This window comes from Accipiter gentilis, chromosome 15 (assembly GCF_929443795.1).
Source record: "Accipiter gentilis chromosome 15, bAccGen1.1, whole genome shotgun sequence".
NCBI lineage: Eukaryota > Metazoa > Chordata > Aves > Accipitriformes > Accipitridae > Astur > Astur gentilis.
Window position 1 is genome coordinate 25905155 of NC_064894.1, and position 17841 is coordinate 25922995.

The 17841-nt window shown below is 35.6% G+C and overlaps 1 protein-coding gene across 1 annotated transcript in view; it reads left to right on the forward strand.

Annotated features, from left to right (window-relative positions):
• The window catches only part of AK9 (adenylate kinase 9), a 70794-nt gene that overhangs the window by 6974 nt on the left and 45979 nt on the right, over positions 1 to 17841 (forward strand). The window contains exons 5-12 of the mRNA XM_049817681.1: positions 3751 to 3863; positions 6329 to 6499; positions 7194 to 7319; positions 9473 to 9547; positions 10974 to 11072; positions 13014 to 13153; positions 13238 to 13418; positions 14439 to 14583. Coding sequence (XP_049673638.1) covers positions 3751 to 3863; positions 6329 to 6499; positions 7194 to 7319; positions 9473 to 9547; positions 10974 to 11072; positions 13014 to 13153; positions 13238 to 13418; positions 14439 to 14583 — 1050 coding nt within the window. The remainder of the gene's footprint in view (positions 1 to 3750; positions 3864 to 6328; positions 6500 to 7193; positions 7320 to 9472; positions 9548 to 10973; positions 11073 to 13013; positions 13154 to 13237; positions 13419 to 14438; positions 14584 to 17841) is intronic.

Here is a 17841-nt window from a genome sequence, read left to right on the forward strand (position 1 = left end):
TTCTATAAGCTTTCAGTTGCTTTCAGTTCCGTGGTTTTTGCCCCTTCTCTAGTCAACCTTTTTGCAAAAGATGCAGCCTTACCTGGTGAAACCAGGCTTTTAAAACAGTAGGCAAAAGACAGAGAAATAGTGAAGAAATTAAAAAAAGGAGATGATGAGGAAACAGAAACTTTGAGGGAAGAAGTAGCAGCAGAAATGCCAGTCTCTTAATCCATATGTCAGGACTTTAATAAAAGCCTGAAAAGACATCTGTGTCATCTGAGTTCCCCTCTTTGAGTCAGTCTGATGATGAATGCCTAAGATGTGTATATGACAGAGGACCACAGAGATCCTAGAGACTGGAAACATGACTATAAAGTTGGTAACAGTTTGGTTCTTGTAGCCAAGCTGATATCTGTATTACACATGCCCCAAGGTAGCAAGGTGTAGAATAACCTACATCCTCACTATTTTTCCTACCAACTAGAACTCATCTTCAAAACTGATTTTTGTTAAGTATTTTCTAGTTCTAATAACTTTTTGTTTAGCAACTATTATCTTAATATAATCCCTGGAAAGGTTAAGTAGGCTTTTAGCAGGAACTAATCAGTCAATTTGCCATTAATTATTCATTAAAGATTTCAGAAACAGTGTTGTTTGAGAGGCTGAGTTTTTTACTTTTAACATTTGTTTTTAACAGTGCAAATACAAGTCTCTAAACAGTACACACAATAAGGAATTCTTTTTGATTATATTTTCTGACTTAAATAATAAGCACATATTATGTTGGAGACTGATTTGTCAAAGATATTCAGAAGTGCTAAGGCAAATGATAATATTTAAAAATTGTAAGTCACTAAAACCAGAGTTTTGGTTGGGTTATTTTTTTACTTCTGAGGGAGGTCTAAAGCTTCTAAAGCTGTTTTTTGATATAAGCAGTGTATCTTTTTAAAATAACATAGGCACTGGAAAATAACAAGCATACTTGTATTTTAGGGTATTATAGGTAAGAAAATACAGAATTATAACCTCTATGTAGCTGATATACTTGCTAATTTATTTTTTTTTAATAGAACAAGAAGACAACCAGAGGTTCATATCATGTTAGCCTAAATAATATTTGCAAAGGAAAAATCTATGTCATTATCACAGGGGGAAAACTGTTCAATTAGCATGATTTAAATCAAATCAGTACCAAAGTTGTTTATTGATTTATTATTAATGGCAAGTAACTGACAATCAGTGAACTGGTATCAGTGAAAAGGCTCAGTATCAGCTACACAACAGACAAGCCGCAGCACTAGGCACTTGCCAAATATTAATACATACCTACAAATTTCTGAACACCTTCCTAAAACTAATTCCAAAGAGTATACTCAAACTGCCTGGTTATGCATGCAAACTCTCTCTCAAAGACGGGTGGAAGTTACAAGCATACGTTCCCTTTTCTGAGAATGCATGTTCAGCTATTTAAGCACCCTTTCTGTTGGAAATGTGCGTGCTCTAGCTTTGTCTGTCTATGCCATTTCCTACAGTCTACTAATGCACACACCAGTGAGAAAGCTCCCCGTGAGCTCCCCTACACACGCTCGAGGTGTGGGTCACTATATATTTAAGTTTAACCCTGTTCTGTCAGTCCAGTAGTAGAAACGCAGGTTGCTTGCAGCATCCAACAGGGAGGCTGCTCTGCCAGGCCTAGACAGAAGGTTGCAGTGCTGGTACATCAAACCTGGTTAGGCTGCTGTTCTTTACCTTGCTCTCACTCTAAGGTCTCTTCCCCCAGTCATGAATTTTGATGCTTCTTTTCAAGGTGGTTCCTTCTCTCCTCAAAAGTTTCATGGTAATCCCCTGGTTACTATCTGATGGTTGCCTTAGGTAAACTTTGTCATTGTTAGTCTCCCCACAACATTGTTGGTTTGGGGGCAAACACCCTCTCAGAGAACAAACAGTCTGGGGTAATATTTTCCCATGTGACACTCCCTCTCACATCAGCTGCTGCTGTCCGGGATGTGTTGATAAGCAGAGGCTGTGCAGACTCCCCACATCTCACTACCAATTAGAATTCTCTGAAGGCATCAACAAATTAGAATCCAGGATTTTCATTTCCCAGAGGAATGACTATACATTAAGCTCTCTCTTGCTTATCCTCTAATATAAATTTTGCATCTATGGATAGTAGCTCCCCAAAGGAGGAGACTTCAGTCCTAATACCTCCTGCAAAGACTGCTGTGATGTTTTTGTGCTGCATAGACTTGCATTTAAATGTTATCACATAAAATTCTAAGGATATGGAGCATGCACCATTTCTCTAAGGCAATATTCTCATTATTAGGCTAAAAAAAATCCACCTGATTCTTGTTTAGTTGCTCATTCTGGCCTCACGAATATTGAGTTCCTTGCTAGACAGTAGTTCTTACTGCACTGTGTGCAGCCATTAGTAGTTACAGTACTCTCCTAGGAACATGAAGCCCCACTCATCTGTGGGGCGGAGCACTCTAATACCAGAAAAAGGTATCATTACCACCATGCCTGTCATGTATAGTCGGTGTCTGTTTGCCAAAGTGGAGTCAGCATTGTGAATCCTGAGTGAATGGATGCTTACCAAGTTGGGTGCCTCAGTACGCATACTGCATGCATAGTGCGTCCTTTTGAAAGGATTTAACATCCAGGAGCACTATGTATCCCAGAGAGTTGTTCAGGCTCTCTTCATTGCCTATAGAAGCAAATACCTTTAAAAGTTGTGTAAAAAGCCTAGACTCCTCCTTTAAATGTTTTGTATCATAGAGTGGTTACTTTTTGTAATGCCTTTTACAAAGTCTTTTAGTGGCAAAAATGGTCACTGAAAACTTTTTACTTTTTAGGCACTACAACATCTGAGCTAGGCACACGAAGCAGGTGGTTCAAGTATGAGCTTTAATGTCTACATATTTCTTATATTTCTGTTATGGTTTAACCCCAGCCAGTAACTAAACATCATGCAGCCGCTCACTCACTCCCCCCCACCCAGTGGGACGGGGCAGAGAATCAGGAAAAAAAAAAGTAAAACTTGAGGGTTGAGATAAGAACAATTTAATACGACAGAAAGGAAGAAACTCATAGTGACAATAATAACAATAATAAAATTACAATAATAATAAAAGTATTGGAATATACAAAACAAGTGATGCACAATGCAATTGCTTACCACTTGCTGACCGATGGCCAGTTAGTTCCCGAGCAGCGATCCACTTGCCCCAGCCAACTCCCCCCAGTTTATATACTGGGCAGGATGTCCCATGGTATGGAATGTCCCTTTGGCCAGTTGGGGTCAGCTGTCCTGGCTGTGTCCCCTCCCAACTTCTTGTGCCCCTCCAACCTTCTTGCTGGCTGGGCAGGAGAAGCTGCAAAATCCTTGATTTAGTCTAAACACTATTGGCGACAACTGAAAACATCAGTGTGTTATCAACATTCTTCTCATACTGAACCCAAAACATAGCACTGTACCAGCTACTAGGAGGAAAATTAACTCTATCCCAGCTGAAACCAGGACACTTTCTTAACTGAGTTAATAAACTTTGAGAGTCCTATATCAAGTTGAAAACAACACACTTTTTTGTCTATATTACATCTGAAGTAGACATGAGTGCACAATTTTTTTAACAGTGTTATATCATGTACGTGGCTTAAAATTGTGCCACTAAGTAAATGTATTGTTTAAAGGAGATGAGTCTGACTAGTCCTATATTTGACATAACCTTCTAAAAGATATATTTAATAAAATGTATTCGGCAGGTTATGTTCTCAGTGGATTTCCTTCTCTCTCAGAGGAATACATGTCTGTTTCACAGCAAATAGAGAAAATAAAGAATCTAAAATTAAAACCGGATTTCCTGATTAACATTAAGGTAATGTCATCTTCAGTAACTTGCTAGTAATTTTTCTAATCGGTAGATTCATATGCTGCATAAGTCAAAAGATAGTATTTTCCCCTGTGCATTTGAGTATAGTATTTATTGAGGAATAATAAATTTTTCTCTTTTATATTGGGATGTGATTACACTAGTTTGTTCCATTATAAGCATTGCTGATGTAAAATAATGAACATTTCCTAAAACTTCAGTAGCAGTTCTGTAGCAGGTGTAGTAGCACCTCTATGAATTAGAAGATACAGGTTTTCAAGAAAAAAAACTTTGAATAACTTGATTATTACAGGATTTTGCATAGATGTACACCTGCCATTCATGTATTTCAGGAAGAAACTTTCCACATATGGACATTACAAAGCAAAATATTTTGGTTTATTTATTTTATTTTATTTTATTTTTTTTCCTCACTAATTGTGAAACTGCTTCTTGGTCATTATTAATTCATCTTATTTACAAATCTCAATTTCTTCATGAGTAGTGATGTGACATACCAGATACTTTACATAAGTGACTTGGATATAACTAGAGAAACATAAACCATTGTTAGTGTAGGATTATGAGGACTTTCTCAAAGGAACTTAAAAGAATGGACTTGCTGGCTATGTCCAGATTAGTAAATAAAACAAGGCAACAGTGACTCTTTAGATATCAGGCCAACTGCTTTGGCAGAACATACCTCACCTGTCTTGTTAGTCAGAATGGGGTGGCCGTGTCCAAACTGCCTGCTAGGAAAGGCCCTAGGACCTGTGCCATTCTCCAGATTGTGCCCAGCTATTCACCAGGGAGAATACTAGCTGGCCCACACCAAACTTTGCCAGACTCCATGTGGACAAAATAACAGTATATATAATCATGAACAAGGGTTCAGGCCCTTCCTCTTGCAATGTTTTATTTATTATCGACAAGTTTATTTCCATCTTTTACTCTGAATGTGCAGAATGACTGCCAAGGCAACTCTGAATAATCAGCCTCTGGTCTTGTGCTCCCTTCTCATTGGGACTTTGATTCCAGTTGTCATATCTGTGTGGTTTGTCCGATGCTAAGCTTCAGTGCATGGACCTAGTCTATCACTTTGCCAGACTTAAGTATGTGTTAGTTTTAATTCCATACTTTTGATACCTAATTTGTTTGACCATGCATAATGAAAATTTGTGAATGCCTACTTCAAACATTTTTTTCTGTGCTCATGGAAAGATCTTAAAACATCAGAGAAATGTATTTTTGTGCTGCTTTTCAGGCAGTTTTGATCTTTTCCAGCTAGAGAAAATCTTTGTTTTAATGCCAGAGAGTGAGAAATCCCAGTTCTTGAGAATATATGCTGTATAGTTTCATGTGCAACAGTAGAAATAGAAGAGTGATACTAGCTACACTAGAAAGAAAACATAATTCTTGACTTCATGTAGTTACATTATCTTCTCCTCTGGGAAGAAGACTGAGACTGAATGCTCATTAAAAATCCTTGCCCCAAAGTCAAATGAATAATTTTGCCTTTGATTTCAGTGGGTTCAAGCTGTTTTCACAGATATGTCAGAATTGTAACCATTTTCATTATATCAAAAAGAAAGGAAGAAGGAAGACTCTAGATAGCTCTGGGAATAATGAAATACTGTTATTAGCAGACCAATTTAGAGACATTTTGTCTCTCCAAGAAGAAGGACAGACAATGCATCTTTGAAAAAAGAACCATATCTGATCAAATTTCTCCTTCCCTATTTCAAAATGTGCTATGTCATATAGCAGTCACGTCAGCTGGATGACTCACCATAGAAATATAGAAATATCCTGAAGTACTGTAATACTTCAAGGGATACCTCAGGAAATGAGCGTAGTGGGCCCATTGCTAGCAATGGGATCTGAAAGTGAGTGTAGTATGCCTGTTGCCAGCAATGCGATTGCAAAAGCTCTGTATTTTCTGTAGAAATCAATTCTTCATTTCTGTAACAATTTGACCTTAACAGCTACAATATTTTCTTGTTATCTCAGGTTTTTCATATATGTTTGAAGGGTAGGTGTTAGTGATTTAGAAAGGAAGAATGATTATTTATTTTTTGTTGTGCCCCACCCCCAATTCCATAGTAGAATTTTAAGATACCCATCTTAAGACCTCTTGGAGATCAGGGGACTCCAAGTGTGTATTAATGCAAGTACAGTTTAGGACAGGTCAGACAGAAGCTTTATTAACTATGATCATAGTAAGCGAACATTCAGACAGCATCTCCCCCTCTGCTGCCCCGTTCTCTGTTAAGTGATTACAGAGACTCAACCAGCTTTTTGTTTCAGAAAAAAAAAAAAGAAAGAGGTGAGGAAAAACAATCCTTTCAATGTTAACAAAGTCAGGTATCCATCCCTGGAATGGATGGACTCCTTTAGTAGGTCGCTGACAGCCACAATATTATTATAGCAGTACATAAACACATGATTTCCTTTTAATTATTCCTTGCTAGTGTTCAGATTATGACATATGCCAAAGAATATCAGGACAAAAGCAACACCCTGATTCTGGGCAGGTATATCAGAGGAACCAGTGGGATCCTAATGTTATTGAAAAGCATAAGAAAGAGAAAGATCAGCATGAAGAAGAGAGTGAAGAAGAAGATGAAGAGCAGGAAGAAGAGGTAAATATTGCCAATTTCTGAACACTGCGAAGTATTATAGTGTACTCTAGACAAAGCAGAACAAATTCCAATATTCTAAAATACCACCATACTACATCATGAATTAATTTTGCTCAACTTTAATCTTAATTCAGTTTCTGTTCTACTTTAAGAGATGAGGGATAATACTTAAATGGTAGGTTTAAATGACAGGAAATGGTGATTATTGTATAGCTTAACCTGGATTCAGTCTCTAACTCAGAAATCACTGGAACTGTTTCTTGCCATAAGTTAAAAGCTTGTATCAGGAGAATGGTGACACTATATTGTCTGTTTCTGGGTCTAAGCAAATAAAAGCGTTATTAATTTCTGTTTATTGTAGCAAGTTTTTCTAGTATTTGCAGGATACTAGCTTGTTTTCTGGTTTTGGTGTTAGACTACTACAAATACATTTTCTTTTCATGAAGCTATTAATTTTTAATTCAGGTTGAATTGTTCTGGTTTATAATGCTGACCTTAGATATATCAATGCAAGTTCTAGGCACATTCCTCTCAATTTGCAGAAATTACACTGCATCAGGATAGGATCAGCAATCACTGGACTAATACTCATTGCAATACTCTGGAAAGCTACTTTATTTATCTTTGAGTAAAATATTAAATAGTACATTATTTTATTTCTGTATCGTGAAATATTTAACTTTTCATTCTGCAGACTGCAGAAGATCCACTTACGATGTCAGAATTTTTGCATCAGTTAGTGCAGAGGCCTGAAGACATTCTTGAAAACGCAGAGGAAAGAGTTGGAATGTATAAGGATATAATGCTTCGTCCTTTAGAAGTAAGACAAAGCAAAATAATATGATTATGTATAACAAAAGATTTTTAAAAATATCTTGTACTGTTTTAATTTATTTTTTTTTTAGTTTGAGATTTATTGTATGGAGGTAGGCACAAGGTATGCTACAACATATCCCCAAGTTCTGAAATTCATGCTGAAATCAATGATACAAAGTTGACATCTGTAGGTGTTGTTTCTACTCTAGAGTCAAGATAAAGTAATCAACTTTGAGTTTTAAAAGTGAAATGATACCTGCCACCACAGACACTTCCTAAACCTAGGAAGTGAAGTATTTGAAGAGCCTAGTCTATCAGCACCATTACCAAAGTCCATTCTAGCACGCAATCCCATAAAAAATCTGCTCTTTGCATCCATTGCCTTCCACTCCAATAGAATCCCTTCCTCACCTGCTTCATTGCCTGCAGATTTATATACACAATAATTAGCCCATCAGTTTGCTTTATCACCTATTTAATTTCTGCAGCTCTGACATTGTTTTTTTCTTTCCTTTTTGTGTTCAGGAAAGTTGGATTTACTATGTATCTTCCCCCACCCCAAAAAAACCACCAAAACCAGAACAGGTCCAAAGCAATAATTTGTTCTTTTTTTTCTTTTTTTTTTTTTTTTTTTAATCTCCTGGTACAAGCAACTGCAAAAGCCTCATGTTTGCTGCACACTTGACAATTACTGTTTATTTATGCCCTTCAATTTCCCTATGGATTAGATAAACCTATAGATAAAATTGTGTAAAACTGGTATAATGTTCTTTGCTAGAGTAACAAACGTTGCTGCTGTGAAGGAGAAAGCAAAAAATGTGATATCTTTAATCATTATACAATCTCACATGGATTTCTCATAAGCAAACTAATAGAAAGTTGTTTAGATTAAATTACTTCAGGATGTACACCAAACTTCAACATTTTCAACACATGCCACTAGTTGGTAGGTCTTACTTAGGCTTCACTAATGATGAATGTATTAGTGAACATACTTAGTGATCCACTAATACATTAAAAGAACATACGGATCTATCGTTGGCCCAGGTAGAGGTTGAGATGATGAAACTGTAAAAAACTTGTAAGATGTGCAGTTTGCAGTGAACTGGGATAGGTTGAAAGGACTTTGGAGAACAGACTTTGATTTCATGGTAAGTTGTTAGGATGAAATGGAGTAGAAATAGGTGTGAAATACTACACCTAGGGAGGAAACCTAATGAACAACTACAACGTGAAATAATTGACTAGACCTCAGTACTTCAGACAATCTGCAATCTGTGGTGTTTTAGTTAGTCATAAACTGAGTCAATAAATGTGATGCTATTGTACAAAAGCAAATATTATGGATGTACTAGTGAGACCATTGTGTATAAGAGAAACACAAACTATTATCTCCTCTGTAGAAGAATATTAGAAAGTAGTAATTAATTATTATCTATTTCTACCAAAGGTAGGACAAATAATTTATAGTATAGAAGACTTAGACTAGATGTAAGAAAATGAACTCTGACCATAAGTGTAGTGAAGAACTGGAACAAATTATCTGCAAAGTTGTAAAGTCACCTTCACTAGGCTTTATCAGAGCTGGTGTTAGACCAACATCTGTCAAGAACGGAGTGCGTATTCTCAATCCTCAGACAGAGACATTAACAACGGACATAGGATGTCTGATTTTAGTCTAATATCTTATTTACTAATGGGAAAACTGAACATAAGAAAAATCAAATATATTGTTAAAATTTTACAGAGAGTCAGGACCAAAATGAGAACATTGGTCTCATGGCTACTATTTCCAAGAAATCTGTTAATTGACATTGTCACCATTTTCCGGCAGAGAATTAATGTAGTTAGACAATTAGAAGTTGATTTTAACACAAAACATTACTGTATCTTGATTCTTTGTAGCTCTCTTGCATTTGAGCTCGAATACCTAATCTGTTTTCTGAACCCATTGTAACTCCAGTTTTGGAATTCTCTCTGTATTTATCCATCACCAAATAAGTTTCTCTCCAGAATAAGTCATCGATACAGTGAATCTTGGTTTAGCTGAAGTCCAAAGGAGTCCAGCCTTTGATATGTGTAGGAACAGAATGAGCTTCAGTCTCATTATCTGGTTAACTATACTCAATTGATGAGTATATCTTGGTTCTTAAACAGGACTTGATAGCTGAACAGGATTGCCAACATCTTATTGAAGTTGATGGAAATCAACAACCAGATGATCTCTTTGTAGTAAGTAAGCTACGCACCAACTTAGTTAACCTCCGCCAGAAAATAATTTCTCAATTCTGTGTCGTGTTTTCTATATTAAGGTGTTGGCAAAATTTTAAGTTGCGTATAAAACTCATTTAATTACTATTAGAAAACATGACCTTTGAAATGCTTGCTTTTGGTGCTCTGTTAAAACAATTATAAGATTCACTGCACTGCCCCCAGGCTTACATATATGTTACATGAGAATATTTTCAGGCAGCAACAACAACTCTTTTCTATTGTATCCATCTGTTTTTAGCACTCTATTTTGTGTATTAGTGTAAAATATCATTATTACCATGAGAAATTAAAACATTTTCAGTATGATATATTTAGAGAATTGGCTTATTTTGTGCTGATGTCTAAAATAATGACAGATTTTTAATGAACTTTGATATTATTTTACAGTGTAATAGAAGACACTTCATTCTTTTAACAATTCTGCTGAGTGCTGGTGTCTAGATTTTTAGTTCATAACATAGCAACTCGTTCTCCCTCTTAAAAAACTACAGTCATAAAATTTGAAGATAAATAATCATATACTCTGCCTCAGAAATAAGAGTTGCTTCAAATCAGAACCTAAAGTATGGGGTTGCAAATGAAGTGAGAGATTGTCTTTGACAATGTAGGAAGTGAGCTGCTCCTGCAGTTTCCCCTCTGTTGTTTGAAACAAGTTGACTCAATTATAATTCTGTAAGTATTATTTTAATTTATGCTTAACTTTACTACCAAGAGTAAAGTTGGAACATAAAATTTCCTCCTTTATGATCTGTTTGTGAACATTACAACAGAAAATTTATAGTAAAGGCAATCAAGTTGTGTAATGATTCCAACCGTTAGAATTATAAGTAAGGCAAAGACCTATTATGAAACTAGTCCAAACATGACAAAATTTGCTTTTTCATGTCAAGAACACTTGCATTCAAGCAAGATTACATTCAGGAAATACTTCAATTAAATTTAATATCATCTGATTCTCATTGGTAGACACTGGTTTAAGTATCTTTTAGAATAAATTACCCAAAGTTGTATTACTTCCAAGTGTGGATAATCTGATCTCCTAAAGAGACTTTCCTCCTTTTCAGATTGGACCTTAACTGAATACTTCCACTGCTTTGTGGGAAAGAATCCTTCACAGCCTATTCCTTTAGAAGGCTTGGGATTCATAGCATGATGAGGAGATACAAAGGCTGTGATTCAGCATTTTTCACTGCCTGTATCTACCAAATAGCTTGTTAAAACTCAGCTCAATAATTAGCATGACTCCAAGCTAGGAACTGGGCCTTAGTTTATATGTAGACGTTACATAAATAATAAGTTACAATTTAAAAAATACTTTGGGGGTCCTTTTGGATCACAAAAGCAGTTTTGATTAGTACTAAGTCAAGAGCTGTTTTCTTTTCAGTCTGTAGTAGTTCGACTTCAATCTCTGGGTGTTCGAAATGCAGCTCCTATTACTAGACTTCAAAGTCAGCAAGAAGAAATACTGGAGGGATTGGAAAATGTAAGTGTGCTTTTCTAAAATATGATTGACTGTAATAAGTATAAAAATATTTTTTATTTTCTGCTGTAAGCTTATAACATCTTTGTTTCACAGCAACCAGCTTGTTTTACCATGCAATAAGGGCATTTTCTGAGCCTTGATTGTCCAGAAATGTGAATTTAAGATAATTCTGGGACTGAAATCCACTTAAAAGAGTATAAAAAGAGGAAAGTCTGTCATTAAAAAAAAAATTTAGATTATTATAATAAAATTTTGAACAAAATGTTTGTTTTAGCAATAGAGGAAGAATTAACTCCTTCCAAGAAAATAAAGAACCTTTAGCCAAAAGGTAACAATCTCAGCAGCTGACTCTTAGCTCAGTCTTTACTATTTTTCTGAATGAGAAACAGCATGCTAATACAAATTTAGCAGCATCCTGCATAGCTGAAATCACATATGTTGTATTTCCTGTAATTAATTAGAAACATAAAAAGTTAGTGCTGAATTTTGCTGAATCATGACAATTATAATTTGCATCCCTTCCCAATAAAACTGAAAAACAGAAGTCTTTGCATAAATGTCTTCACCTATATTCCCTTGCAGTCATCTTTCCTATTTCTTAAACAAAACTTTGAATATATAAATGGTACTGTAACTGGGAGGCCCTGCTATGCATTTTCAGAGAAACACCCTTCCTTTACTTTTCTGTTTTCTCAGTCCTTGACAGATTCACAAGTGAGGGACTTTCTGTGTCAGAGGTCATCTGTATTTGTTATTTAGTTAGTCTGTGTGTTTGTGTTAGTCTGTGTGTAAGCTTTTAGCGTCCACAGTATTTGGGTCAAGGAGTTCTGCAGTTTAACTGGACGTTATATATAGAATTGCTTCTGTTGTGTTGAACCTGCCACCTTTAGCGCAGTGTCCTCTAGATCATATGCAAAAGTCAGTAAATAGTTTTGTTCTCTGTATCTGCCCTCTAATAACTCATTATTTCAGACTTCTGTCCTGTTCTTATGTAGCTGTCTTGTTCCTGGACTGAAGAGTTCCAGTTTACGTAATCTTATTTCTTTTTACATGAAAATCTTTTTGTATGATTGATCAGTCATATTACCTTTTTCTGAAACTTTTCCAATTCTACTGTGTACTTTTTGAGATTCAGGTAGCAGAATGCACGTAGCAGTAAACATGAGGGCAGGAATTATGCAACAGAAAAATAAACCTTTATCTCCTATTCTCTCTTTGCTCAATATTCCTAGCATTCAGGTTGGTTTTCTGACTGTTCTTGGGCACTGACCAGTTTTCATGGAAGTATATATTATAATTCCAAGATCTATTCCTGAGTAGTGACAGTCAATGACAACTCATTGTTTTCTGTGTAGAACTGCTATTTTAATGCCTGGCTTCCTAGATACTGGAGGTCCTTCTGCAGTTCTTTACAGCCAGCACTTGTCTGTACTATTCTGAATAATTTAGAGTCACCATAAAATTTAGAATTCACTCATTATTCACCTTCTGTAAAAGGTCTATTAAACTTACTCCTATCGCATGACATTTCCGCATGCCTAAAAGAGATATTTTGGCCTTGCTACTCCCCCACACAGGCTGTGGTCCTTTCTTCATCCCCTTTAGAAGAAAACTTGGCCATTTTCTGTCATCTTCAATAAATGGCTGATTTGTACCTCTTTATCATTTTAAGCTTCTGATAAATAATAACTGAAGCCTACAGGAACTATTTTAAGTACTATTTTTATTAAATAAAATTTAAAAACTAAATGGTTTCTCCTTAAAATTGTCCTACAATTCTGAAATATGTATTTTTTAAAAAATATTTTAAAAAGCGTGATGTGGTTTTCTTTTTTAGGTTTGCTTATTTTCCAACAAAATATTTCAAAACAGGCTAAGAACAAGATGTATGTACCTTCAGGCAAAAATTACATATGCTGTTATTGCTGTTTTAATAAACAGGATGAACTTTTCCGGGTTCTGTCATCTTACAAACTAATAGCACACAGATATCGATGGCGTAGAAGCAGGTGGGGGCAAGCATGTCCTGTGGCTCTAAAGGAAGGTGATATTGTAATGGGAAACCCAGACTTGGCTGTCAGGTTAGCGGAATTCAACACTTTTCATTTTTATTTCTATTTTATAAGATAACTGTCTATAGCTGTTAGCTTCTCTTCTGCTTTAAGTTTTCTAGGTAAAATGTACGTACTGTCATCCCCAGAGGCATTGAAAACATTTATGTTGAATCCACGGCCTTACCTGTTACCACCAATGCCACTTCCTCCTTGTAAAGTACTAGTATTTGGTCCTCCATTCTCTGGAAGAACAACTATTTGTAACCTAATTGCACACAAATATAACGGAAAGGTAGGTTTATAAATGTCTTATGTAACAAGGTGTCCTGGTTTCAGCTGGGATAGAGTTAACTGTCTTCCTAGTAGCTGGTACAGTGCTATGTTTTGAGTTCAGTATGCGAAGAATGTTGATAACACTGATGTTTGCAGTTGTTGCTCAGTAGTGTTTAGACTAAAGTCAAGGATTTTTCAGCTTTTCATGCCCAGCCAGCGAGAAAGCTGGAGGGGCGTAAGAAGTTGGCACAGGATGGAGCCAGGCCAGCTGACCCAAACTGGCCAACGGTGTATTCCATACCATGGGATGTCACATCTAGTATAGGAACTGGGAAGTGGGGGGATTGCCGCTCGGGGACTAGCTGGGTGTCCATCAGCGGGTGGTGAGCAATTGCACTGCACATCATTCGTACATTCCAATCCTTTTATTACTACTGTTGTTATGTTGTTAGTGTTATCATTATCATTATTAGTTTCTTCTTTTCTGTTCTATTAAACCGTTCTTATCTCAACCCAGGAGTTTTACTTCTTTTTTCCCGATTTTCTCCCCCATGGGGGAGTGAGTGAGCGGCTGCGTGGTGCTTAGTTGCTGTCTGGGGTTAAACCACGACACAAGGGTATCAGCTGAGGCTTGGGAATCAGTTAAGCACATTCTTATTTGTGTTGTGTGTTTAACATACACATTGGAAACATATGGATTACACAGGAAACAGTAATTTAGTGAAATTCATTTATATAAAAGTAGCTAAATTTCAAAAATACTTTTTATTTACCCTCTATGTAAGATAAATATTTATATGTTAGTTATTCGTCTTAGCATAAGAATATTGTGAATAACTTTTGTATATAAGATAATTAAATGTAAATGAAAATTAGAAATTAATTTTTCCACAAAAAAACCCTAACCTGGAGTTAAATGATATGTAAATTTTTCTGAAATTTGCAGAGCTTTTCTGAATTAATTTCATTGTATAGAAGTTGGATCAGATGCTATATTTCTCTTCTGTGATATTTTTATTTTTTCAAATCATTTCACTAGGTTCTTGATATGGCCAAACTAATTCAACCCCATATGGAAGAATCAAGAGAAGAAAGAATTGAGCATGTGCGAAGGGATACAGTAGAAAAGGCTATAACAGCAGTAAAAAATAGGTTGGAATTAGAAAAACAGTCAAGCGAATCAGGTGAATAAGGTGTTCCATGGTCTTTGAAGCTATCTAATTTGCTTTAGGTTATTTAACTGAAGCAATTGCTGTCACTTTGATTTACAAAATATTACAGAGGTTGTTACTGTTTTTGTGCATTAAATATGAACTAAAACAACATGCAGTGAAAGGAATAGCTGAGTATTCAGTATTTTTGAGAATTCAGTATTTTTTATATTATATATAAATCCCCTGAAGTTGAGACCATGAATATGTAAGAAAGAGTTTTCTGAGCTCTTTTTTCAAAAAGAAATTCGTTCTGACTGATACTGGTTGGAAACTTTGAATGACTTTCTGACAAGTTAAATCTCTGCAAAATTGAAATTTTGTTCAAGAAAGCAGCTTGTCAGCTAGGCTGATGTGAACCCACAATCTACAGATTTTCCACTTTGGATCAGCCTTCCAAGTATGTTGTCTCAGATGGCCCATTCACAAGACTCTCCAGCTCTGGTCACATTTAGGCTTCTTAAGCTGCCCAGGTTTTTGCAGCTTGATGAATTCAGAAAACATTTTGAAAAGGTGAAAATAACATGTTCTTTTAACATCTTTTAAACAAAATTTGGATTTTCTTTTTGCAGGAAATTTAGTGGGTTTTTTCCAAAATTATTTCTTTTGAAATGAAAATTTTCCATTGAGTTGGAATGGCCTTTTCCAGTTAGCTCAGTTATGTTTCAAATGGACAATCAGGCCATTTTGCCTTATTCAACTAAGCAAGGAATCACCATATTTGACTTACTCATGGGTAGATACATATCTGACAGGAAGGCAGTCTATTCCTCTGGTGCTGCAAAACATAGAAACTGACAGTGATACAAAAACCATTGGTGTTGCAGTAAGAATAATAGTGAACTATGACACCAAAATTAAAACCATTAAACAGTGTCATGTTCCAAACTCCTGGCTATGTAAATACTTTTGAGGACAGGCTTGTGAAATCACATTAGGATTAATGAGAACTTAATCCTAATTAATAAACTTGGAGAGCTCAAACACTTTTATTGCAAAACAGAACTACAAACAGCTGAAGGATGTAAATTGTCATAGAGAGTAAGAAGGCTTCAGAAGGGGAAAATTAAATATTTTTGGAAGCTTGAATCTACATCTAGAGGTAACTATCCCAGAAAGTATATCCTATTCCTAATGAAATTATTTTATTTATTTACCTAGTAAATTCTGCCTTTTGACAGAATTACAGAGAATCACTAAAAATTATGCAAAAGACATATATCAATTTAATTAGTTAAATGGTCCCCTGACTGTCGTGAGTGCTCCCAAATCCAGTTCAGGGATAGACAGTGAGGCTATGAAACTCCACTGAAGTCCGCAGAGTTTCTGTCTACTGTCAGAGTAGGTTGGGAGATTGAAGCAGTTGGTGCTAAGTGTTCAATATCCATGTCATGCACAGGGGACTTTCAGACTAGCTCTACTGTGATCTTATGGGCTGAACACTTAATGGTTTCAGCATAGTAAATGTGCCTCTGGAAGGAATCAATTAGTTTGCATGTTCCAAGACTGCTTTGCCATGTGTACCAAAGCATGGGAAGGATGAGGAGATTCACTTAAAACATATTCTTCTGATTCAAACTAAAAAGGTAACATACACACGCTCAAGAGGGTCTCAGTCTGTTAATGTACTCAGATGACATCCAGCTCAAACAGAACTATATTGTTCTGTTTGAGGGGAAAACAGGGGAAGGTATTAAACGTGTTGAACTGAAGAAGTGTTTAGGACTAGTGTTTTTTAAAATTCTTTTCTGGCTTTTGTCATATTTCTGATCTCTTTTCTTTTAAGGGGAGAAACAGGCATATAAAAAATGCTACTGCTAGAGAGCTGTTTGTGTCTCACAGGCTGATGGGTGCTAGTTTTGCCTTCACTAGGGCTGGAAAAGTACTTGTGATTCCTAGGAGATGTGTTGGGGGATTCTACACATTGGGAGGCTGCAGATGAAGAGAAAGCTGACATGTAGCTGGTTTAGTCAGATGGATTTTGTGGTGAAGTATTTGTATAAAAGGGTTTTCTACTGATCTAGTTTTCTGTGAATATAATACAATTTCATAACTATAGGAGGCTTGCAAGAACATAGTAGTGTCAAAGAAGCAGATGATTTTGAAGAACCTACTAACACCAGAGAGGGAATAAACTTGGAAGAGGGGACTACTATAAAATCTGTCATTCATCCAAAAAAGTAAAAAGTAAATCTTAGCTATTTTAAGCATATCATTCCGTGTCTTCAGTGTGTCTTGCAAATTAAAAAGTGAAAGATAACCTTTTTTTTCCCTCTCATTTACACTTGTAGGACTATTTAAAATTGTCTCCTTGTTGTTTTGAGAAACCTAAAATGAAATGGTTAATTTTGTCATTGAAAGATATTAACCCATTAATACCACGTTAGTGTACAGGGGAAAAAACTCCCACTGACCTTTGTAGGAGCTAAGCATGTATTTTGATGAAAAGTTTGGTATTTTCACTTACATATCTTTTTATAGCATAAGACTGTTTCAGAATTTTTTAATAGATAAGGAGAATACATATTAATTCACACACAAACAAAAAAATTAGTGAAGAGAGGATCTGAATTCAGGAGCAGGACTTTTTGCCACTTGAATATGAGAAACTTAAAAAGTATGCTAATTTTTAATTAACATGTTGAAATATCCTTAAACAAATGAAATATGTTTGTAAGCCTGACATGGTTTAAAAATAGTAGTATTTTTTTCATACAGAACAGACTGATATTTTATCTCAACCAAGGAAGATAGATTATTAGGTAGATCCAATTAATGGACACTAATGAAATATATTTATAAGGATCTAAAATGGAAATTAAATATATATGGATTGTGAGGTGGTTTTACAATTTTTGTTGTCTTGTTAAAGAAAAACATTTGTTCCTTCAATTATATTCTTCCTTTAATTTATGACATTCTATACCAGCAAAAGACATTGAAGAGAGCACTAAAGAAAGATCTATTTCTTGAACTGGAGAAGTAGAATATATTATCTTTAGCTATGATAACTGTAAAGTCTGTTTGGGTTTGGGATTGGGTTGGGTTGAGTTTTTTTGCAGAACGGAAACAGTAGGATACTGTCGTTTTCCCAGGGAGCTTGTAACTTGGCAAAAATAACCTGATAATGGGTAAATTTATGCATGTAAAAAGTATCAACACAATCAGTGAAAACTCTTGGCATAATCACAGAAAGTAAACACGACATTTTTTCCAAATTATACTCTTCAC